Source organism: Podarcis erhardii, assembly GCF_964252035.2.
Source record: "Podarcis erhardii genome assembly, chromosome: 14".
Classification (NCBI taxonomy): domain Eukaryota; kingdom Metazoa; phylum Chordata; class Lepidosauria; order Squamata; family Lacertidae; genus Podarcis; species Podarcis erhardii.
This window is the reverse complement of record NC_138503.1, coordinates 39,666,855-39,692,652: the sequence shown is the minus strand read 5'-3', so window position 1 is coordinate 39,692,652 and position 25,798 is coordinate 39,666,855. Positions and strand designations below refer to the sequence as shown.

General features: G+C 44.4%; 1 protein-coding gene across 6 annotated transcripts in view; it reads left to right on the top strand.

Moving 5' to 3' along the window:
• The window catches only part of SNX29 (sorting nexin 29), a 226,228-nt gene that overhangs the window by 100,828 nt on the left and 99,602 nt on the right, over positions 1 to 25,798 (top strand). For all 6 annotated transcript variants that reach the window (XM_081839688.1, XM_081839690.1, XM_081839691.1 and 3 more), the window contains 3 exons: positions 6,079 to 6,195; positions 16,451 to 16,506; positions 17,291 to 17,372. In XM_081839688.1, the coding sequence (XP_081695814.1) occupies positions 6,079 to 6,195; positions 16,451 to 16,506; positions 17,291 to 17,372 (255 nt within the window). The remainder of the gene's footprint in view (positions 1 to 6,078; positions 6,196 to 16,450; positions 16,507 to 17,290; positions 17,373 to 25,798) is intronic.

The following is a 25,798-nucleotide window of genomic DNA, read 5'->3' as shown; positions in this document are numbered from 1 at the left end:
GCTGAAGATGTACATCTTTACCCAGGCTTTTATTTTATTTCATAGAATTTATACAATGCTTGATTTAAAAAAAATGTCAGTGTGGTTTTACGAAAAAGAATAAAACAATAGAAACAGTTAAAACAACTCTTTAAAGCATTCAAATAATTATTGAAACCAGAAATAAGTGAAAAACAGATTCTACATATGTGGGTAGGCTTTTCTGAACAAAAATGTTTTTAGCAGGGTACAGCATCAGTATCTGCCTGATGTGAATAGGCAGAGAGTTCTGAAGTATAGGTTGCTGCTTCTCTAAAAGATCCATTTCTTACAAATGGGGATTGAGTGCTATATTGCACCTATAACAGTGCAGGTCAAAGCAGTTACGTGGGCATATATGGGTTAAAGTCATAGAGTCATAGAAATGTAGAGTTGGAAGGGACCCTGAGGATCATCTAGTCCAACTCCCAGCTGTCCCATACTGAGATCGAACCTGCAACCTTGGCATTATTGGCACCATTCTGTAACCATATGAGCAATCCATGGACTGGGTCCCGAATGATGATCTCACACATAAACGGATCACAAGTTGCTTTGGTCATTGTATACTAATAGTAGTAGATGTGGTCCTTCATTTGAAAAAGGTTCACTTCCCTAGCTCTGCTAGATCCGTGAGGTCAGCAGGTGATTAACATTCATGAGTGTGAAGTCACATGAAATCAGATCTGTGCCTTTCCCCCCCATCACTGTTGCATTATTCAACTTTATGTAGAGAAATTGCCGCAGAAACAAAGTTTATTAAAGAAATAATCATCCTGAGTAGTTTGACAAACTAATGGGTTGCATCGCAAGAACAGTTGGCTTTCATGGCTATCAGCTGTAAAGCCAAGTGGTTTCTGTCTGAATATTACGCTAATAGGCTGGCGTTTCTCTTCTGAGTGTAATAGAAAATATGTCAGATTACTGAGGGCTCCTGCTGAGCACACGGCTCCCATTAATATTAATAGAGTTTTGAGATTGTTTGATCAAAATGTGTGATTTTAATAGAATGATCAGATTTCCTTCAGAGCTGTAGTTTCTTGAAACAGCTATGGGAATTTAGGTTCTGCTTTGATTGGAAATCATTTATGTCTCCCACCTCTGCATAAGAAAGTTCTCTTCTCCTCCTCCTCTTCACATCCTATCACTTTATCTTAGTAACTGGATCCTGCTGGCATGCTGCAGTGGAGATTCCAAAAATGCTACTAGGACCAGTGGATTTTTATTTAGACAAAAACAATCACATTGAAAAGAAAGAGAATTGCTGACTCAATAGAAATGAGCGATTCAAGTGTGCCAAGCTTGCCCTGTCCTGAAGCCTTGTGGTCCCTTTCGACGGGACCTGCTTCAACAGAGATAAATAGGGGTTTCCAAAAGCTGCTAAAAGCTACAGTAACATTCCACATGTTTTGACAGAGACTGTCAACTGAAATAGCACAGTTAGTGACAGAGCAATGACAGGGAAGACATGCTCAGAATAACAGCAGACCCCAGAGCAGCCTTCCCACCCCCCGCAACTTGCTGGCTTCCAGATGCCTCAGCTTACAAACTTCATGACCATTGGCCACGTTGGCTGGCACTGGTAGTGGTTGTCACCCAATAGCAAAAAATAGCAAAAAAGGTAAAGGACCCCTGGATGGTTAAGTCCAGTCAAAGGTGACTAGGGGGTTGCGGCACTCATCTCGCTTTCAGGCCGAGGGAGCCGGCATTTGTCCACAGACAGCTCTCCAGGTCATGTGGCCAGCATGACTAAACTGCTTCTGGCGCAATGGAACTCCGTGACAGAAGCCAGAGCGCATGGAAATGCCGTTTACCTTCCTGCCGCAGTGCAATTTATCTGTTGCATTGGCGTGCTTTCGAACTGCTAGGTTGGCAGGAGCTGGGACAGAGCTACGGGAGCTCACTCCATCGCAGGGATTCGAACCGCCAACCTTCCGATCGTCAAGCCCAAGAGGATCAGTGGTTTAGACCACAGCGCCACCCACGTCCCCCGCCCAATAGCGTCTCCAAGGCATCAGGTTGGGGAAAGATGATAGAGGAGAATAAGGCATTGTGAGCTGAACGCACGGCTGGTCAGGTCAGAACTTTGCTCTGTCCAGCTCAATAATGTCAACCTGACTGGCAGCAGCTCTCCAAGGTCCATCATAAGAGGTCTTCCCCTCTGTGGCTTCCTACCTGGAAGTGCCAGAAATTGAACTGAGGATCTTTTGCATGCAAACATGTTGTCTGCCACCAAGCAAGCACCTTTAACTATAGCTTGATCCTGTGCATCACTTTGCTATGAGAAAGATCTTCTCCAGTTTCACTGTAGCTTCTGCTCCAACCTGTGAACCCTTAGGGCAGGAGTGGGGAACCTTTGGTCCTCCAGGTATTGCTAGACTGCAGCTCCCATCATTCCTGTCCATTGGCCGTGCTTGTTGGGGCTGATGGGAGTTGTAGTTTAGCAACATCTGAAGGGCCACCGGTTCCCCACAGCTTTCTCTAGGGAGATGGTGGTGCTACGAAGACAAGATAGCACCGCTGCTTGTTATTATGGTTTGTTTATTACAATTTATGTTCCTTCCTCCAACAAGCTCGGGCTGTGTATATGGTCCTTCCTTTTTACTCTTGTCCACACTGTGAAATAAGTTATGCTGAAAGCGGGAGAGAGTGCACATTTGTCTCAGAGTTTTGTGTTCTCTTGTTTTTAAAGAAATTTCATGTGAGCCCTAGTTTAGACATTTTTAGAGCGCTGACAAAATCTGGTGAAAGAGAGCAGAGATCAGTCCGTGAGATTCTTGTGGCATCCCTGATTATAGTGCTGGTTCAGAGGTTTTCTTCAGTTGACTGGTGTTTTATCTTTCAAGCAGGGGTTTCAAAATCTTGCCTGAAGCACAAGTACCGTATTTTTTGCCCTATAGGACACACCGTCCCATAAGGCGCACCTAGTTTTTAAGGGGGGGGGGGGAATAAAGGGGAAAAAATTATTTCCCCCCCCAGGCGCGGGGCTGGGGCTGGGGAAGACCGAGCTTCCCCCGACCCCAGCCCCCAGAACAGGCAACTCTCCGCAAGCCGTGGGAGCCCAGCGCAGGGCTCCTGCGCCTTGCCGAAAGTTGTGCGAAGTCTGGGCGCGCTGAGCTCAGCGTGCCCAGCCTTCGGCATGCAGGCAACTCTCCGCAAGCCGCGGGAGCCCTGCGCTGCAGAGAGTTGCCTGTTCTGGGGGCTGGGGTCGGGGGAAGCTCGGGCTTCCCCAGCCCCAGCCCCGCGCCTGGGGGGGAAAATAATTTCCCCCCCTTTATTTCCCCCCAAAAAACTAGGTGCGCCTTATGGGACGGTGCGTCCTATAGGGCAAAAAATACGGTACTTGTGCTTCAGGTGCGGGCTCCCACGGCTTACAGAGATCTGTGCGAAGCCTGGAGAGCGAGAGGGGTCGGTGCGCACCGACCCCTCTCGCTCTCCAGGTTTCAGTGAAAGCCTGCATTCGCCCCATAGGATGCACACACATTTCCCCTTCATTTTTGGAGGGGAAAAAGTACGTCCTATGGGGCGAAAAATACGGTAATCAGTTGGCTATGATGGGACAAGAAATGCCTGGCCCTCCAGATGTTACTGGGCGACAACTCCAGTGGTCCAGGACCAATATCTGGAGGACCAGGCTCCCCACAGGATAACCAGGGTCAGAATGAATGGTTGCTAGCCACAATGGCTACATTTTTCCTCCACTGTCAGTGCCTCTGAATACTAATCACTGAGAATTCAAGGTGGGAAGAGTGCTGTTGGGTTCAGATTCTGTTTGTGGGTTTCCTATAAGTATCTGGCCACTGTGAGAACAGGATGCTGGACTAGACAGGGCTTTGGTCTGATCCAGTAGGCTGTTCTCGTGATCAGAAAGACTCACATGTGCCCTAGAGCAAAAACAAATTCCGAGTTTGAAAATGGCCTTCCTTTTCTTTTCAAACGTTCAATCTGCATACAGTACATGAATTTCAGAACTGGGTGTCTGCTTTACACGTCCATGCCTGATTTTGAATTCTGAGGAAAGATTGGCATTCCTTATGGTCTAACAGGCACAATCATTTAATGCACCGTTAATAATAATGTTTCTCCATATGGTTTTATATTGATTAAATAATCTTCCTAGCTACTTTCATAGGTTCAGGGTAGAACCATCATCCTGGGACTGTTATTCAGGCGGCAACTCGGGTGTGAATACATAATGCTCTAATTGTTAGCGTGGAATAAGTACACGCTTGATCTTATCTGAACAAGCTAGCACGGAGTAATTAACTAGGTTATCTTTAATTAAATCCAATGAGGCTGTGAAGTTACCCCCATAACAGAATTAAGTAGAACAGAAAAGCATAATGCAAATAGAAATGAATAATAATAATAAAAGGTTGGTGTCAAGGGAACACTGCAGCCTGGTCTGCATGACATAGAATTGTAGAGTTAGAAGGGGACCCAAAGAGGGATCTAGTCCAACCTCATGCAATGCAGGAATCAACCCAGGAACCCATGATCAACAGCCATCCAACCTCTGTTTTAAATCCCTTCCCCTTTAAGTAGAGTCCACCACTTTCCGAGATGAGTTAATGAGTAAGTTCCAGTGAAGAGCCATTGTAGCATCAATTCAGGGGGTGGGGACCACACGCAGGAATGAGCCAAATATAGGAATGCAAGATGCTTTCTTATACTGAGTCAGGCCACTGGCCCGCATTGCCTGCACTGACTGACAGCAGCAGCCCTCCAGGGTTTCAAACAGCATCCTCTCGGATATCTATCTGGAAATGCTGGGAATTGAACTTGGGACCTTCAGGATGTGAAGCAGACACTCTGCTCCTGCGCTATGGACCTCCTCCTTATGAGGACCACGTGGGTGTGCAGGCTGCCAGGCAGGAAGAGCCATAGCTCAGTGATAGAGTGTCTGCCTTGCACACAGGAAATCCTGGGTTCAATCCCTGGCATTTCCGGGTAAGGCTGGGAAAAACTCCTACCTGAAGCCCCAAAGAGTCATCTGCTGGTTGCTGTAGACCAGGGGTCAGGAAACTTTTTCAGCAGGGGGCCTTTCCACTGTCCCTCAGACCTTGTGGGGGGCCAGATCACAGTGGTACCTCAGGTTACATATGCTTCACGTTACAGACGCTTCAGGTTACAGACTCCGCTAACCCAGAAATAGTACCTCAGACCAAATTAAGTTCTTAACCCGAGGTACCACTGCATATTTTTTGTGGGGGAAATGAATGAATTCCTATGCCCCACAAATAACCCAGAGATGCATTTTAAATAAAAGCACACATTCTACTCATGCAAAAACACCAGGCAGGCCCCACAAATAACCCAGAGATGCATTTTAAATAAAAGCACACATTCTACTCATGTAAAAACACGCTGATTCCTGGACCATCCCCAGACCGGATTTAGAAGGCGATTGGGCCAGATCCGCCCCCCGGGCTTTAGTTTGCCAACCCATGGTGTAGATAGTACAGTGCTACCTTGGGTTACATACACTTCAGGTTACAGACTCCGCTAACCCAGAAATAGTACCTCGGGTTAAGTACTTTGCTTCAGGATGAGAACAGAAATCATTCTCCGGCGGCGCGTTGGCAGCGGGAGGCCCCATTAGCTAAAGTGGTGCTTCAGGTTAAGAACAGTTTCAGGTTAAGAACGGACATCCGGAACGAATTAAGTATGTAACCAGAGGTACCACTGTACTGAGCTGGATGGACGCAGTAGTCTGACTTGATATAAGGCAGTTTCTACATTCTTCTGCACTTTGTGGCTAGCAAGGAAAGAGCTCTGCCAGAAGCCCTGTTTTGGATGGTATGCAATATTGGCTCATCTTTGTGCAGTGGCAAAAAAGGAAATGGTAGGGCTGTGAGCTCCTCTCCAGCAAACTTGCACATTCTCACTCAGCCATAGTACGGCTTATTGCGTTATATGGGAACCTGGCCACTGTGTGCAGAATGTACTTACTTGATATCACACAGTATATTTGCTGCCCACTAACGTCGTTTCTTTTGTTGACAGTATAAAAACGAAGTGGCTTTCAAAAATAAATAAATTGTATTGCTTGTTTTCCAGGTGGCGGAGATGCACGGGGAACTGATAGAATTCAACGAGAGGCTGCACCGTGCTTTGATGGCTAAAGAAGCTCTTGTGACTCAGATGAGACAGGAACTCATTGATTTGAGAGGACCGGTAGGTTTTTAAAAATAGTATAATACCCATAGTCATCTTGATCTGTTTATCCAGACTGAAGTCCTAGAAAGGGCCTCTGAAGCTGAACATTGGAAGGTTCAGGATAGACAAAAGAATGTACTGCTATACTGTTCAACTCACTCCTGCAGGATGCAGTGGTGGCCACGAATTTGGGTGGTTTTTAAAAAAAGGCTTAGACAAATTCCTGGAGGATGAAGCTGTTAATGGCTGCTATCCATCCCAGCTGTGTTCTTGCTTCCAGCATGTCTCTGAATACCAGTTGCTGGGAATTGCATATGGAGAGGGTGCTGTTGTGCTCAGGTCCTGCTTCCACTGTGAAAAGAGGATGATGGAGTAGATGGGCCTTTGGATATTTTCCTTAGAGATTCGTAAACAGAGGTTGGAAGGACCCACATACCTACGGGACCGCCCCTCCTGGTTTGCCCCGCGGAGGACCTTAAGGTCCACAAATGGGGGTCCTAAGTCGCAAGGTGGTTAGATTGGTCTCAACTAGGGCCAGGGCCTTTTCAGTACTGGCCCCGACTTGTGGAACGCTCTGTCACAAGAGACTAGGGCCCTGCGGGACTTGACATCTTTCCGCAGGGCCTACAAGACAGAGCTGTTCCGCCTGGCCTTTGGTTTGGACTCAGTCTGACCCTTATGTTTCCCTCCCCTTATGGTTTTCAACTATGGGCTACTATTAAAATGAGGCTGGATTTTAAATTGTATTTTAACCCATATTTTAATTTTTCTTTTTCTTTTCTCCCTCTCCTATTACGTTTTTATTGTGATTTTACAGGTGTTAGCCACCCTGAGCCCAGCTCTGGCCGGGGAGAGCGGGGTATAAATAAAAAATTCTTATTCTTATTCTTATTTATTATCTGTCAGGGATTGTTTAGCTGTATTTCCTGCATTGAAGGGTTTTGACTAGATAACTCTTGGGTGTCCCTTCCAGCTTCACAGTTCTATAAAAATATTTATAAATGTGCAGATGCTCAAATGTGAGACTTTTATTTATATATATAAAAGTCATTTCTTTGAACATTTGGCTTTATTTATCCAAGTAGAGGATAAGACATTTTGAAAGAGGTTAAAGATAAAGTAATCTGTGTCTAACAGATAATGTTGCATAAGCAGCTGTTAAAACAAGTGTTTGCTACCAGTTCCCAAATTTCTCAGCAAGGGCAGGAAAGGGGGAGGTGGAAAAATTAAAATAGCAGTGAGACACGTGGGTGTGGGAGGCTTTGATAACCACAGACAGCTTTCTCTTTCTAGGAATTTTTTCTATCTTCTCACTGGAGAACACAAATATATTTTGCTGGTGTTAATCTGGCAAGTGTGGCAGCAAAATCTCTTGAGCTGCCAGTTTTATTTACATCCATAAGAATGCAAATGCCCTGTACGCAAAGGAGACTGGGCAGCTGTGCTCATTCTTCTACAGTGAGTAATCTACAACACATCCGCGCTGATTAAAGTTCGCAAAATTAGATGCCAAAATTCAGTCCATCCTACTTTGGCTAACACAAAACCTAAGATGGTCAGATCTGGTTTTGAGAAAAGGAAGAATATCAAAACTTGAATAGCCCAAGGCGAGCAAGAAATTGAAAACTGCCACAGGCAACTAATACTGTTGCTTTAAAAAGCAAAGGTAATCATGTTGGTCCATAAGGGGTAGTGGGGTAGCCCTTCAAAATCCATAGCTGGGCAATAATTTTATTGGAAACAACCAGCATATCACAGGATATTGGCAATCTTCCTTGTCCTCCAGAACTCTTCATCAGGCACAACTTGGTAACTGTAGGACCAGGTCTTCAGCCTCTGCTCCAAGACAGAGATTGTAGACATAATAAATCTTTGGTAGTTGTTGCTTAGTCGTGTCCCACTCTTCGTGACGCCATGAACCAGAGCACGCCAGGCACTCCTGTCTTCCACTGCCTCCCGCAGTTTGGTCAAACCCATGTTGGTAGCTTCGAGAACACTATCCAACCATCTTGTCCTCTGTCGTCCCCTTCTCCTTGTGCCCTCCATCTTTCCCAACATCAGGGTCTTTTCCAGGGAGTCTTCTCTTCTCATGAGGTGGCCAAAGTATTGGAGTCTCAGCTTCAGGATCTGTCCTTCCAGTGAGCACTCAGGGCTGATTTCCTTAAGAATGGAGAGGTTTGATCTTATTGGAGTCCATGGGACTCTCAAGAGTCTCATCCAGCATCATAATTCAAAAGCATCAATTCTTCGGCGATCAGCCTTCTTTATGGTCCAGCTCTCACTTCCATACATCACTACTGGGGAAACCATAGCTTTAACTATACAGACTCTTTGGTAGATGCTGCAGTTTGCTCCCACAAGATGTAGTGATGGCCACCAACCTGGGTGGTTTTAGAAGAGTACTGGGCAAATCTATGATGGATTTAGGCTATCAGTGGCTATTTTCCACTTCCATTGTTAGAGGCAGTTTGTCTGTGAATGATCATTGCTGGGGATTTTAAGGATTGAGAAGGCTACAGTGTTCAGGTCCTGCTTGCCAGCTTCCCATAGGCATCTGTTTGGCCATTGTGAGAACAGGATGCTGGACTAGATGGGCAGTTGGCCTTACCCAGCCAGACTCTTTTGGGAGTCTAAGGCCACACACCTATCTGAAGAAGTGTGCATGCACCTGAAAGCTTATACAGTGGTACCTCAGGTTACATACACTTCAGGTTACAGACTCCGCTGACCCAGAAATAGTACCTTGGGTTAAGAACTTTGCTTCAGGATGAGAACAGAAATCGTGCTCTGGCAGCGCAGCGGCAGCAGGAGGCCCCATTAGCTAAAGTGGTGCTTCAGGTTAAGAACAGTTTCAGGTTAAGTACAGACCTCCAGAATGAATTAAGTATTTAACCCGAGGTACCACTGTACCTAGAACATGGGTAGGCAAACTAAGGCCTGGGGGCCAGATCTGGCCCAATCGCCTTCTAAATCCGGCCCGCAGACGGTCTGGGAATCAGCGTGTTTTTACATGAGTAGAATGTGTCCTTTTATTTAAAATGCATCTCTGGGTTATTTGTGGGGCATAGGAATTCGTTCATTCCCCCCCAAAAAAATATTCTGCCCCCCCCCAAGGTCTGAGGGACAGTGGACCGGCCCCCTGCTGAAAAAGTTTGAGGACCCCTGACCTAGAATAAACGTCGTTGTTCTCTAATGTGCTACTTGACTATTTTTTAATTTTTTATTTCAGCCGCACACCTAGGTTTCCAAAATGAAGAAGCAACAGTTGCTAGACTGGAGAGGGGTGGCGTCTGGGGAGAGGAGGATATGGTTTGAGGAAAGTGGTAGGGGTCCAGCAGATTCATGGGGTTTCATAGACAGTGTGAGAAATGCAAGCACTCCTACACAATGGAACAGCAGGATAAAGAGGGTCTTAGGAAAGCCACCTGTAAAAATAGGTAACTTTGGCCATGCCAGAGCTTAACTTTGAAAGGTATTCTTTATTCATTCATTAATTTTGTAAAAAATGCATTTTTAAAGAAATGGGTCCTCCACTGGCATAGAAAAATATAGTAGTGGTAAATTTTCCATTGCAGAAAACGCTCAGCACCATACGGATGCTGTCTTCCTTCCTTCATCTTCATTGCCATCATCTGTGTTAAGAACTGGGACATTTCTGCCTAATTTCTTGATGTAGTTGCAAACTGATCTCCCACCATTTGGTAGGTTTGTAAATTTAGTCAGAATGTCTTCAAGAGGAGAACTAGTGTGGGGTGGGGGGTGGGGGTGGATATCATTATAAATAAGATTATGATGGATGACAAGGAGACGGTGTCCTTTGCAACAGACTCCTGTCCTTTTGAAGCCATATAAAATAATTAGGTGGCAGAATTCTTTATTATGTGCTTCACAAATACATTGGCATGGACTAGAGTTTAATTGCGGCACTGCTAACTATAAATTTTGGAACGAAATCTTAAGGGCAAGTTAAACTTAATGGTACATCCAATGGTGGATTTTGTAAGCAGAATAGCTCTGTTTAATTTCGTCGTAGTCCTAGCTGAACATTGGGCATCAAATTTGCTTACTGAGTGTACTTTGACCTTCAGTCTTGCTTGTGAAATATCATTTCTTGACTGTCAGTAAGTAGGGAAACCTAGACTGCAGGTAAAACAAATAAATTGTGGAATCAGGAGAAATTCGGCAAATGCTGTTGGTTTGCTATGCAGGTTGCTTAGCTACTGCTCACAAAATGTCATGCTTTCTAACTGTGTTAGAAATAATATAATCATTAATAAATGCAAGCTATGAGAAAAAACATTGTAGAGATTATTATGTTATTATTATTAAATGTGCAACTATATTATTATTATTATTATTATTATTATTATTATTAATAATAATAATAATAATATTAGCTACCTTTCAGGACACAAATCCTTCTAAAGTGGCATATAAGTAAAATCAAAATACACGAATAAACATGATCTACATATAAGTAGCTACCAGGATCCTTCCTACTGGGGAGCTGGTGGTAGATGGCATGTTGCGAGTGGCAGGGAAATAGGGGGCAAGTGGCTGGAGTAGGAAGAGGGATTTTGAGTCTGTGTTCCTTTGCTTTCTGCTCTCTCTGCTTAGTGTGGTCATTATATAAAGGTAAAGGTAAAGGGACCCCTGACCATTAGGTCCAGTCGTGACCGACTCTGGGGTTGCGGCGCTCATCTCGCTCTATGGGCCGAGGGAGTCGGCGTACAGCTTCCAGGTCATGTGGCCAGCATGACTAAGCCGCTTCTGGCGAACCAGAGCAGCGCATGGAAACGCCATTTACCTTCCCACCGGAGCGGTACCTATTTATCTACTTGCACTTTGACGTGCTTTTGAACTGCTAGGTTGGCAGGAGCTGGGACTGAGCGACGGGAGCTCACCCCGTCGCGGGGATTCAAACCGCCGACCTTCTGATCAGCAAGTCCTAGGCTCTGTGGTTTAACCCACAGCGCCACCCACGTCCCTGGTCATTATATAAACTGGGGTTAAACCCCCCCCTTTTGGGGGGCTGTGGGCATGTTTTGATTTTTGAGCAAGTGTCATGGATACTGTCTTCTCTGGTCACTTCTCTGCCGTTCCCCTAAATTACCCCCCCCCAAAAAAAAGCCAGAAGAAGAGTGTATTTGGGTGTGCATAAACAGGTTTCACCTGCATCCAGTGGAATTAATCCGAGCTTTGAAGAGACCATAGATATGAAAGAGGAAGCGTGAAAGAGCGTTGCACTTCCAACTTCCTCCTTCAGTTCTTTGCCCTTTTCAAGGGAGGGCCAAGGATTCCCCATACCTGGGACACAAGGACTTGTCTCAGGACCAAGCTAGATAATACGTTAGTATATTTCCGTGCCATTTAATGCAAGCCATTTTGTTTCACATAAATTGCCAGCGGGAGCGCTCTGACCCAGCCTGGGACCCCCTACTATTGGGTGGGGGCGAGGGGGGCTGTAATCCTTTGTCTCCCACAGTGGTCCCAATTGGGAACTTATCACCGCCATTTGTAATTTTGCTTAGGGGGGAGAAAGACCCTGTGTTGAAGCAAATGAGATTTTCCCTCCAACGCGAATAGAGTATAATACACGGACCCATTTAGGCCAGTACTGTCTACTTCAGTGATGGCCAAACTTGGCCCTCCAGCTGGTTTGGGATTACAGTTCCCATCATCCCTGACCACTGGTCCTGTTAGCTAAGGATGATGGGCGTCGTAGTCCCAAAACAGCTGGAGGGCCAAGTTTGGCCATCACTGGTCTACTTTGACTGCTGGTTGTTCTTGAGGGTCTTGGTCTAACTCTGCGGCTTCATTCTATATGTGTAGGTCTGTTACCTGTTTGTGCACCTAAAGCATGTGCTCTGATGCTCTCCATTCCCTCCTGCCCCCCCCCCCGTTGCAAAATGTCTTTAAAGCAGCTGATGATAAATGCCAAAAGCCTCCAGCTGAAATAATGTTGTTTAATCACTTCATTCCTCCTAGTCATCGAAGTACCCTTAGCTTCAAATGCATTTTTAAAGATGTCCAGCTTTGGAGAAATGTGGAATAATAAGCACTCTCCATCAATACAACATATTTAAGCTATTCATAGCTGAAGCGAAGGGAATGTAAAGTGTAAGATTCCCTCTGTCCCTTTATATTCATCATGGAGTGAAGCAGCTAGATATTAAAAAATCTGGTTCAGTTTCCAGGTTGTGCTGGAGCTGTAAATATAGAAAAGCCGTAATATAAATGAAAAGTACTAGGAACACTCTTTTATGAAAGAGAGGGGGGGCATAGCAGTTTTGCTATCTATCTATTGTGGTTTTGCCTCCTCTTAGCATATTTGTGCTCACTTTTTCTACCCAGACTTTCTTTTTGAAAGACCAACTCTAAACTAAATGCCCGCATTTAATACTGCCTCCGAATTTCTAGGCCATAATGATGTGAAGTGTTTGCGAGTTATTCTGCGTCAGCTGGTGCAAAATGAGGGGAATATATATCGAAATGTGTATGCAAGATGTATTTCTGTTGTGAGTAACCTGCTACTTAATTGCTGCTGATTAATCAACCTTCAAGAAAATTGAGTATAATTTGCTGCAAAGAGGTATTTAAGTGATTTCTGCGCAACAGTTGCAGGGAAACTTTTGGACCATTCAAAACTAGTGCTAAGCTTAAAGACACAAACGGCTCTTTTCCTTTCCTAGGTAGAGAACGGAGCTTGTTCTTCCTCCCAGTGAGCCTCACTCCCTTTTCTTTCAACTTTTCTCTTCTTCTGCTTCTCCACTTTCTGTGTTGTTGTTTTTAAAATTATTCTGTCCCCTGCTGGACCACAATGGTGTTGTAAGACATGAATCGATGGCAGAGAGGTACAGTGGTTAGAATTTCCGAACCAGGACTTGGGAGACCATGGTTCAAATTCCCACTCAGCCACGATTCTGACTGACCCAAGTGACAGTTAAAACTTTTTCAGAATCATCACTGTTAAAAACATTCTTAAAGCAGTTACACTTAAAAGCTTTCTCTCACCAACATTATCAGATACAGTGTCTTTCAGCCATCAAGTGCCTATCTAATGTTTTCAATTTCCACTTGGAAGTCAATACAGTAGTACCTTGGCTTAAGAACAGTCCTGTTTATGAATGATTTGGTTTACGAACTCTGCAAAACCGGAAGTAGTGTTCCGGTTTGCGAATCTTACCTTGGTCTACAAACGGAGACTGAACAGTGGAAGGGCACCGGCAGTGGGAGGTCTCATTAGAGAAAGTGCGCCTCGTTTTAAGAACGGATTTGGTTTAAGAATGGACCTCAGGAACGGATTAAGTTCGTAAACAGAGGTACCACTGTAATGAAGGAGACAGATGCACCTCGCCATGGTTGGCATCTCACAAATGTTGCCATTAATTTGATTTTGAATTGATTTTAAAATGAATTGATTTTAGAATGCTGTGTTACTTTTATTGTTGTTAGCCGCTCTGAGCCTGGCTTCGGCTGGGGAGGGCAGGATATAAATAAAAAAATATTATTATTATATGGGGAACTTCCACTGAGAAGCTTCTATCATGATGGGTCAATAGCATCTTAGCTGCTCCCAGAGGTGGCATCACCAACTGAGGCCTCACCTGCCAGTTGTAGGGGCTATTGGAGGTTTCCTCTTTTAAAAGCTGCGTAATAACATTTGCATCATCTTCCAAGAAAACAGGGTGGCTTTGGCAATGGAGTGGCTAAGTAGGAGAGAGGTGATGTCCCCAGTTTGTGTGGGGCCTTGGAGAGGCATGAACAGTCTATATGGCTTTAGGTAAGCTGCCATCCATCAGCCCCAGGGCTCCTTCCCAGCCAGTCTGCATTAGGAAGTTAATGACTTGCCTTTGAAAGTATTCATAGGGCAAGGTTTCCCAAACTTGGGTCTCCAGCTGTTGTTGGACTAGAACTCTCATCATCCCTAGATAGCAGGACCAGTGGTCAGAGATGATGGGAACTGTAGTCCAAAAACAGCTGGAGACCCAAGTTTGGGAAAGCCTTCTTAGGGTGTGTTCTCTGAATACTGTTCAACATGCTGTATGAATGCTGGTTTATGATAATAAATAACTGGTAAATTATTATGAACAATACCTTTATAATCTTATAGCAAATGGGTGTTGATCAGTAGATTGTTGTTTAGCACTGTTCACCTGCATCACTGCAGTTTTTCAAGGCAGAAATTTTGTTCATCGTGATTTTTGGCCCCTTTCCATGGTTGCCGCACAACACAGAGGAAAATATGTGCATCTAAAATCACATTGCATTAGCATAATGACTTAGGCTTCCTCCAGAACTCTTGCAAATGACTTCCTCATTGAAGTCAGGAAAGGTGCATTGAAAGTGAGTCTGTATGCGCGGTGAAGATCTTACCGTGAGTTATTTCTCCCTGTTGTTCCTTTGTGATTGCTGCTACTTACGAATGTACCCCTGCGGGGCTGAAATTGAGGTACAATAATGGGAATCGGGATGTTAGTTTTCAATGGATGACTTTAATGTCCAATTGCATCTGCAGCAGATGTGCTAGGGGTCTCGGTTGATGATGATGATCCCATCTGGTGTTTCTGCCACCAAGCCCATGCTGAATTAATCAGCAAACAGTATATTACCATTCAGCCTTAATAATAGACCCGTTCTTCCTGGAGAAGCTCCACCACACACACACCCCTGATGTAGGTTCAGTCACAACTGATACTGCCAGGTAGCACATTTTCTGGATGGGTTGGTAGTGCTGTTTTTCATGCACTTGCCACAGGGCATCAGTGGCAGAAATCCCAGAGAGCTGGGGATAGGTTTTTAAAATCATGCCTGCCACCCCATTTTAAGGTCAGCTGCAGTGATCATTCAGTTTGCAACTTAAGGGTTAATGTTAAAGCCAACCAGCCAAGAGAGAGATGGGTGGAGGTGTTGCTTAGTAACCGATCAGAGGGGCATGATGTTCAGTGAGGGAATACTCTACCCTCATTGGTTGTTGAGTTCAGAGGGAGTTTTCTTCTGTGTTTAGTTGTATATATCTTCCTGAAACGAACAAGGCCTGACCTAAGAAAGACACAACCCCTGTGTTCTGTGTATGTAATATTTCAGTCTTGGCCACAGTAGCCATCCCCATTACATGTCTTCCATGGGGGCTTAGTGGAGGGTGAGATTGGACCACAAGGAAGGGGGGCGGGAATGTTAGACAACTTGCTGTGGAAGATTGTGCTCTTAGAGCTGCATTAGCGCCAATCACAATTATCTAAATGTCTCTTGCAAAGGTTAGATGCTTCATGAATAATTCCTTCAGCTCCCTAACCTGAAACTCCTCTAGGTAAAATAATCAGCAACTTTTGATGGCAGAGATAATGGGGGCATAATTACATCAGAAGGTACTGCATTTTAAAGGACACCGATTTAAAGGTCGCCTGGTGCTAGAGTTACTGATGTCCAAAATGCAGCTGTGTGGCGCTTGCTTTGAAGGTTATTATTGTGCATGCTAAAAAATCTAGGCACTTTCTTCTTTTTTTAAAAAAAAACCACTGATTCTAAAAATCAGAAGGATAATTAAACATCAACTCATATAGAATATGGTGCTTATTTCTTAGGTAACTGTGCTTGGAATTTGTCAGAAGAGTTAATTAGATGTGAGGACGTGTCTCCCGAATTGGCACCCCACGAGAGGAATATCTCGCCCCCCAGTATAGAAATTAAAATTGTTTTATCAAAACCCAATTTATTTAATCAGGTAACATCACTAGTGCAAATGTGTTAATTGAGGTTCTTCAGAAAGCTTTCTCCTTTCAGGAAAAGAAAGAAAGAAACTGAGTTAAAAGGCTACCCAGTCAGGAAGACAGATTGCAGTGAACCCTGTCTAGTGATAAAACAGATGTGAGACCTTTAAGACCATGTGATTTATTAGTTTTATTTTTTTAATGTTTGTATCCTCTGGGTGATGTACATGGAGTTCTTCCAGTTTATTTTCACAACAGCCCTGTCCAGTGATAGGTTAGGTAAGAGCTGATAAACTTTATTTAAGCATCTGTCTTCCATTATTCTATATACATATAAAGTTTAAAGTGGTATGAGAATATACACATAACATACAAAATTCCAGAAGTGTTACCCAGACTTCTGTTCTGATAGGGGTCACTGGGGTGGAAAGTGACATTCCTCCTATTGCTTTTAGATATTCGTTTTTGGGAATATCCCGTCCCATATCTCTGTGCTTTGAGTCAACCTGATAGGCAATACCATTGCTTAAACACAATTTAATCCCCTCTTCTTTCAACTGCAGGTTCCCGGAGATCTGAGCCAAACATCTGAGGACCAGAGCTTGTCCGATTTTGAAATGTAAGTTGGTAGATGGTTTGAGACTTGATCTGACCTCTTTGCAGTGGCTCCGAGGGAAGAAATAATGAAATAATGAATCAAATTCTTATATGTGAGGATATCCTCAGCCTGCAGTATAACTAATGCACAGTTTATTTGCAATATTATCCCACGTATCCCTTTTGAGGGGGCAGGTTGGCAAATAATATAACCACCCACTAGGCCCTAAAGGTAAAGGGTAAAGGGACCCCTGACCATTAGGTCCAGTCGTGGCCGACTCTGGGGTTGCGGCGCTCATCTCGCTTTATTGGCCAAGGGAGCCGGCGTACAGCTTCCGGGTCATGTGGCCAGCATGATTAAGCCGCTTCTGGCAAACCAGAGCAGCACACAGAAATGCCGTTTACCTTCCCGCCAGAGCGGTACCTATTTATCTACTTGCACTTTGATGTGCTTTCGAACTGCTAGGTTGTCAGGAGCAGGGACCAAGCATCGGGAGCTCACCCCGTCGCGGGGATTCGAACTGCCGACCATCTGATCGGCAAGCCCTAGGCTCTGTGGTTTAACCCACAGCGCCACCCACTAGGCCCTGCTTACAGCTTATTACAGGTGTGGGGGAACCTCTGGCTTTCTGGACATTTCTGGACTACAACTCCCATCATCCCTGTCTGTCATACTGGCTGGAACTGATGAGTGTTTGAGTCCCAACAGCACCTGGAGAACCACGGGCTCCCCACTTCTGGTTAACTATATTGGACCTTGTTTCAGGATTGCACATACAGAGAGCTTTGTGGCTCTTTTTCCTCAGATCTAATCGAGCTCTTATAAATGTCTGGATCCCCTCGGTCTTTCTACGTGGGAAAGCAGCCAACGCATTTCATGTCTACCAGGTGAGTTTCATGACTTTTAAGGGATCTCTCTCTCTTAGGGCGGTGGTGGATTCCACTGAGCTCTTCCAAGTATTTTACTAAAGTGTCTTCAGTCATTCACAGGCCTGGTAATTGCTGAAATGTCTCAGCTTTGATTTATGTTGATATGGTTCTTTGGTTATGTAGAGTGCAGTTGTATGCCAGTATGTAAGAAAGTTGTGATGCTTTAATGTCATTAATAAGTGTGTTACATTTGGAACAGCAAAATTTCTTGCTTGGGGTGGAGTTCTAAATGCATGCGAAGATTAATTAAAGTGTGACGGATTGCAACAGAGATCCTGGCTTTCTTCTTATGCTCTGATTTGATGTTTTAAATATTCTTCTTCATAATAATTTCTTAGGTCCTATTAATGTGTAAGATTTGTTTCTTTGATGTGTAGCTAACAGCAAGTGACTGTAGTACAATGGACATTTATCTAATGCCATTGATAAATGTACCGTTACCAATGAATATACTTGGGAGTACATTTGGCTTCTTAACTTTCTGCTTGTTCTGCCTCTTCTTAAGCCATTTCCTCTTCTCCTTTGATGTTGCAGCACAAATGGGCAACCTTGAGACCTAGACAGCTAAGGGAGATTGTGGAATTTGAAGGGGGAGTAGAATTCAGAAGTCCCACATGTAACTTTTGCTAAATTAAACTGCTGCACTTTTAAGCCAAAAGCCATGAGCTTTCTAGTAAAGCTTTGGTTGCTTGTATATAAATAGATTCCAATTCTGAGCTTATATCCCACAGGTTGGTTCGTAGGAAAATTGTTGAGGGTCTTTGTGGACCATTTAATTTTCTGTCTGCTGCAGCACTTATAATGTGCTGTGCTGTATGATTGCTACTTCTGTTGTTTCTTTTCTTATATTGTGTTTTGGTATATTACAAATTTGAATTTCACACAACAGAATTCAGAATTGAATTCCATAGAATTCCGTAGAATTCAGATTGTAAGTGTTCTTTAGACACACCATGGACCACCTGAAGGAAGCCTGCAAACCACAGACCATAGTTCGGGAACCCCTGATCTAAATGACCTTACAGATCTGAATATGGGGTGGGTGGTCTTTATGGTAGCTTGGTCCTGAGTTGTTCAGGGCTTTGAACATGGCCTAGTAGCTATTTCAGTTCTCTCAGCCCAGGTGTCATTTGTGCGCACCCAAGTTGCTTCACTCAACAAGATTGGTGTCATGGAATGCTTGGATGCAGGAGAGTGGTGGGAGGCTCCAGCTGGGGAATTTCCAGGGGAAGAAGACTCATAGCCAGGGGGATTGGTGGTGGGATGGTGATGAGTGGTCAGAGGGAGAAGATGGACCAGACTGGGAGGAGGAGGTGTCCGAAGCTGAAGAGATCCCTACTTTTCCATCCAAAGCCACTGAATCTGGTGAAAGGGGAGGGCCTCTGCACTCAGCTTCCATCTCCTCCTCACCATCCGCCTCAGCTAGACTTGAGCCTGATGGCATCTCGGAATAGCTGGAGCCAGTGTGGTGTAGTGGTTAGGAGTGGTAGACTCGTAATCTGGTGAACTGAGTTCGTGTCTCCGCTCCTCCACATGCAGCTGCTGGGTGACCTTGGGCTAGTCACACTTCTCTGAAGTCTCTCAGCCCCACTTACCTCACAGAGTGTTTGTTGTGGGGGAGGAAGGGAAAGGAGAATGTTAGCCGCTTTGAGACTCCTTAGGGTAGTGATAAAGCGGGATATCAAATCCAAACTCTAGCTGGCATAGAATTTTGAAGCTCTCTTATTTATTCACTACATTTATATCCCACCCTTCCTCCCAATGGAGCCTCCCAAATGGGCTTCTGGCATTTTATAATTTAAAAAAACTGCGGTTAGGGTATAAACTGCCTAGTTTTGTAGATTTTTAAAAAAATGCTATTTATGGTCATGCTTAAGCAATCCGGTTGGGAGCAGTTCCCTTATCTGCTTGACATTTCTTTTTCTTTCTTCAAAATTATTATTCCCAAAGGGAATGATCTCTTATGTGTGTGTGTACACACGAGGGTGGGGGGGGGGGAGAGAGAGAGTCATTGCATAGGTGTCTGGTTCGAAATTCAAACAATGGATAGCAAGTATTCTGTGCGTAAAAATCCTGAACTCTTCTCACCTCTGTTTTACATAATCAGAAATGCTCGGTGAGAAATGCTAAAAATAAGTTCCAATTGTAATGTGTCTGAGGGGGGAAAAAAACCTGTCCAAATTGGTCCCTAGTGCTTTCCAAAAGGAGTGATGTATTAATAGTACTACCTAAGGAATTCTTTTTCCTTTTCTTTAATACAGGTTCTTTCTTGAGAAATTATTTCTATGGATATAGAAAGAGTTGTACAAAGTATTTCCTTGAGTTAGAAACTAGGTTTTCCCACAACTGTTCTTTTGTAACCTTACTTTGTGTCCCATTATATCTACAGTCGTCCTTCGCAAGTTGAACGCCTTGCGAGACGAACATTTTGGCTCCCGAATGCTGCAAACCTGGAACTGTTTGTTCTGGTTTGTGAATGTTCTTTGGAACCTGAACACCCATTGCAGGAGCTTCCTTCAGCCAATCAGAGGCCGCGCCTTGGTTCCCAAACGTTTTGGAAGTCAAACAGACTTCCGGAACGGATTCTGTTCATCTTCCTAGGTACCACTGTAGTAGGTTTGGAATGCTGTATATCAGGGGCAGCCAACCTGGTGCTCTCTAGATGTTGTTGGAGTGTAGCTCCCATCAGTGTTAGAAACTTCGGTATGGAAACTAGCAGCTAAATGGTGCAACAATGGAATGTCTAGGTGCACTTTTTTAATAAGAAGAATACAAAGCTGGAAACGAATGAACTGCAACTAAAATATTATGTTCATTTTTCACATGGTCTAGTCTTTCCCCTACCCACCCCCCTCATACTCTTCAGAGGGTTTCTTCTCCAGTCTTCAGAGAGTAGCTAGAAGTGGGGAAACAGTAAAAGGTCCTCCTTTCCTTCCACTCTGCAGTTTTAAACTGAAGTCTTAAGCGCAGGACTATGGCCAGAGCTCAGAAACTTCTCTCGCTAATTAAATTCCCTGTCGCAAAAAGCGCCTAGAACAATGGGAGTTTCGAACCCTGGCTCGCATTATGCAACATGAGGAAAAACAGATGAAGAGGAAAACAAGCAGCTTGAAGGGAGACAAGGTGGGAGGGGAGGAGTCAAATGGAAGCTGATGGCGTTAGTCCCATTGTTCCATTGGCCCAGGTGGAATGGCTGCTGTCCTGCAGAACTATAGCATTACGGGCCACTGAGTAGGAAAGTGGGGCGAAAATGACTTGCAGACTTCTCCCATTTTGCCAAGCCACGAGGTAGATCCGTGCAGACCACCCACCAGAAACAGCTTGAGTAGAACTTTTAAATCTTGTCTGTATGAACACATTGGAAACAAACAAACATATAAACGTATCAAAATAATTGATGCAAAAGGAAGCACTGCTTTGGTTGTAAAGCTCTTCTTGTTACTGTTCAAAGTTAAGAGAGAGAGAGAGAGAGAGAGAGAGAGAGAGAGAGAGAGAGAGATTATCGCCAACATACAAGTCAGACAAAGACACTAATCCCAGGGTGTATAAGCAGTTATTATTTTGGTAGCACTTCCTATTAAAAGGTGACAGTAATCTTATCGTAGCTGAGATTTAGAATGCTGCATACCATGCTACCAGGAAAAATCCATCTTGTAGGATGAACGCCTCTTTCTGTTCTGCAGAGCGCCTTGCGCATTCATCATGATAAATAATAATGTGCGGAAAAGTCTCCCCAAACACCAGTCTCTTTTGTCTTTTTTTTTGCAATGTATTTTATTTTGTTGGTGTTTTCGTAGGCAAAGCATATGTGCCAGCGTATAATATTGCATCACAGTTATCTCCCTTTTTACTGTGCAAAATCCCATTAAGCGCACGGGTCTTGCCAAGCTGCCATCTTTGGATCGCTGCAAAGAAAAATGCTTCTTCCTCCATTTCATGTACAGGCCCAGGAATCGGCATTTGGAAAGTTCACTTTAAAGGGGAATTGGTTCCAGTTCCAGTTCATCTCACCCCTCCCCCAAATAAGGAATCAATTTCAGTTCCAATTTCGCCCCCTCCGAAAAAAAGGAAGTCGTTCTGTTCTAATTCAATTCACAATTCATTCACAAGGGCCTCAGCATATATATTTTTCGCCTTTCAGAATTTTACAAGCTGCTCTGCTAAAGTATAATGAGAAGACTACAAAGGCATCAAAACACACAATGTAATGTGAACAATTGTTTTGTTTATTTCCCCCCCCCCCAATTATAACCTTTAGGCTTAAGCAGCAGTGCCATTTTTCAGATAGGTAAAAATGGTAAATGTAGTAACCACAATCAAATCAAGCAGTTAAGTGCAACGAAACCTCTCCCTCTGTGTGTGTTTCTAAGCTGCCTGCCCTATTTTTTTCCCCCTCTACCCACCCTGGAATTGACAGTGTTTTGGGGTTTGTGTTAGAGCTTTGGTACACCACAGAAAAGCTATGTGAATTTTTTTGGGGAAGGAATGGCTAAGTTTTATTTGGCTCTAACCTCTAGATGGTGATAGTTACTAGCAACCTATTTGTGTTCCTGCAGCAACAAAATGATTCTTGTGGACATGTCTGTGATTCTCGTCTGTCCCATTTGCTTCTGACTCAGGTTTTTACCTCCTCCACAAATCTCTTTCGCAGACGCTGCAGTAAATCTAATAGTCCCCTACGGTGGGCAGCTGTTGGCATATCAAACATTGATAAATTATTGGGAATATAAACCCTGTCAGAAAGATGATTCGAGGGATGTTTGTTTACACAGTAATTGCAGCAGTAGAGCTGTATGAGTATGATAGTCTTTTTCTTTTTTCTTTTTACAAAATTCTTTTACAACCCAAAATGCTATTGTTGGAAAGAGAGTAACCACCAGTCTGGATGCATGTTTATCTGATCAGCGCAGTGGCTGGCTTAAATCTACATATTTGAATGCAGGAATCAGAGAGACATTATTGTACAAACATTAATATCAGCTCTCAGAAAGAGCGATTGCATATGTATTTATCAAGGATGTGGATAAGGCACTTGGGCTGGTTTGGGTGACTACCTGAGCTCTGGACACTTGTCCCTCCTGGCTGAAAAAATCCAGCAGGGAGGAGACAGCTGTCTGGGCCAGGGACATGCCTCTTTACAAGAGTGGCTGGTTCTTGCCTCTTTGAAGGAGGCAGTGATAAGATTGCTCCTTAAGAAACCACGCCTAGATTCTGAATATCTTAAGTAATTACCGTCCAGTTGCCAACCTCCCTTTTTGGGGGGGTTAAGGTTAAGGGACGCGAGTGGCGCTAAGGACGCGGGTGGCACTGTGGGTTAAACCACAGAGCCTAGGGCTTGCCGATCAGAAGGCCAGCGGTTCGAATCCCCGCGACGGGGTGAGCTCCCGTTGCTCAGTCCCTGCTCCTGACAACCTAGCAGTTTGAAAGCACATCAAAGTGCAAGTAGATAAATAGGTACCACTCCGGCAGGAAGGTAAACGGCGTTTCCGTGCGCTGCTCTGGTTCGCCAGCTGGCCACATGACCCGGAAACTGTACGCCGGCTCCCTTGGCCAATAAAGCGAGATGAGCGCCGCAACCCCAGAGTCAGTCACGACTGGACCTAATGGTCCGGGGTCCCTTTACCTTTACCTTTAAGGTTCTTAAGCGGGTGGTCACTGACCAGATCCAGGTGTTCTTGCAGGAGACTGGTTTTCTAGACCCATTTCAATTGGGTTTTGGGCCTGGCTTTGGTCACCTTATATGATGACCTCTTTTGGGAGAAAGACGGGGACAATGTGTCCCTCTTAATCCCCTTTGACCTTTTGTTTTTTTTTTTTTTAAATAATTTTTATTCAATTTTCAATTTTAAAAACAAAACAAACTTACATAAAAAAAATCAAAACAAAGGTAAAACAAACACAAAACAAAACAAAACACAACCGAATTTTCATCTCCTTCTTTCAATGACTTCCCCGCACTCCCCTGCCCACCTTCCATTTTCACTACATAACTCAGCAAGTTATTTATTAGATCTCTTAAAAATTATTCAATTCTTTCCTTCCAATTTATCTTTTCCCCCTTTTTAACTTATCATAATTTTACATGTTCCCTTTCCCATATTGGATCTATTCTCCAAGGTCGGCCTAATTTCTCTCCCACAAACTCATCTTTTTTTTTTTTTTATGTAATATTAAATCTAAAATCATAATATTTCAGTTCCAAATCCCAGGTTTTTACCACCCCAAATTCCCCTCCCCCCTGCCCCCGCTTTGCCCCTATCCAAATAGATAAACAACAGCTTTAGCCCGGATTTCTGACATCTGAGGCCTTCAGGCCCCAGTTAGCCTCTCTCCGCCGATTTTGTTTATAGTCCTCTTTGTTGGTCTTCCCTTCTCCATGAAGTTCTGTCAGCAGCTCCTCATATTTTCTTTCTTCCAAATCAAACAAAGGCAGTTTTTGACCAAAAACAACAAATCTCCCAAAGTCCAGCCCCAGAAAGAAGTCCCCATTAAACTTGTTCATTCTTTGTTGATTCAATATTCTGATTATTCCAGGGGCTTCTCTCTTCCTCTGGCCCTGCAGATCTGCAATCCCATAGTCATCCTCCTTGTTTCTTTGATTCCCAAAAGTTGCAGGTTTCTGTTTGCATTCTTGTTGAACTCTTTCTTTTTCTCCTTCCCCCCATAGGGTTATCTCTCCTTCTGCAGCTGCAAATTTTTTTTCCACTTGTTTAGTTCCATTGACAGAGTCGTTAAGTCTAAGACTGAAGGTCATCAACTGTTCAGTCATAATTGTGTTCTGTTTTTGCAAGGTTCCCACCAGACAAAACATTTTTTGTATCTCTGCCAGTAAATTTCCTTCAGCAGCCATTGCAATGTCATCAGTTCCCTCCAGAGGGATCTCCATCATGAATCTTACCCAACAGTCAGTTACTTTGTTGTTAAGGATTATTTTGTTTCCAATCAGTTCAATCAATTCAGTTTCAATGTAGCATTTAATCCAGAAAAGCAGTTATAACACAGTTCCACGTTTCGGCTAGTCGTTTGACAGCTCTTTTTGACAGCTGTCAAACTCCTTATTCTGTTTCTCGGGCTCCCACACTGGGCGCTACCCGGGTCTGGGGGGGGTCAACTTAAAAAGCAAAACCCCCGGAATTCCTCTTTCTTCCACTCCTGCTCAAATTACTTCTTAATTCAGTTTATAAAAGTTCTCCGTTTAAGCACCAAAGTCTTTCCGACCTGGTGCTATCTCCTTGCTTTAAATCTTTTGGTGGGGAGGGGGAGTGCGGACTTCCTTTTTAACACGTCCCCCCGATCATACTCGAATTCGTAAATAAAAAACTTTTAGTGCCGAAATTTCCTTTTACTCACGGGTTACATTTCCAGTCCAAATTTTAAGAAGAAAGACAGCGCTCTCCGGTCATGGCTCGCGGCTTCGCTCCGCCAAGGCAGCGATCGACTCTCAGCACCACGCCACTCTCCGGTCCACTCCGTAGCCTTTAAAAAGGCTCTTCGCGGGTCAGGGAGGGCGCTTAAGGTGCCCACCGAGTCACCATGTCCGCAGGCTTCCGCGCCTGCGGTTTCTAAGGGTCCCCGTGTCGCCGGCACGGCAAGACCCGTCCTTAGCGGAGCCGACTCCCTCCGGAGCTCAGAGGGAGTCCGCCATTACCCGTTCGCGCTATCCCGGAAGTCCTGTCCCCTTTGACCTTTTGGTGGCTTTCAATACCATCAAGCACTGCATCCTCCTCGAGAGGCTATCCAAGTTGTGGGTGGGCAGCACTGCTTTGTAGTGGTTCCAGTCCTACTTGGACGGTTGTCTTCCGCTTGGGGAGTGTTTTCGGCACCATGGGGCCTTCCCCGTGAGCAAGGTGCAGAGGGTGGCAGCATTAAAACAGACTTTTTCAGTGCTGGCTCCCCGACTGCTGAATGCTATCAGCAGAGAGATGCGCCTGGCACAATCATTATCAGCTTTTAGGCACCAGGAAAAAGATGTGCCTGTTCAAGGCAGGCATTTGGCTCTTAATTGGGGTCTTGTGGTGCGATGATTCTGGACACAGCTCAGTTGGCTAGAGCAGTGTTTTCAACCTTTTTTGGGTGAAGGCACACTTGTTTCATGAAAAAAAAAAATCACAAGGCACACCCATTAGAAAATGTTTAATATTTTTTTCTTTAATGGCAAACAAAAACGTTGTGGGCCGTTCTCTGCTCAGCAGGGATCGATCCGCTGATCCTCGCTGAGCCGGCGGATGACAGCTCCGTCTCCGCACTGTGTGCGGAGAGGGAGATGTCAGAGCCCCACTGCTCTCTATGGGGAATCGGATGAGAGCGGACCGCCTGTCCGCTCTCATCCGCTCCCATCCGATCTGATCCCCACCCAGGACGGATGGAAAATAGGGTGGACACAG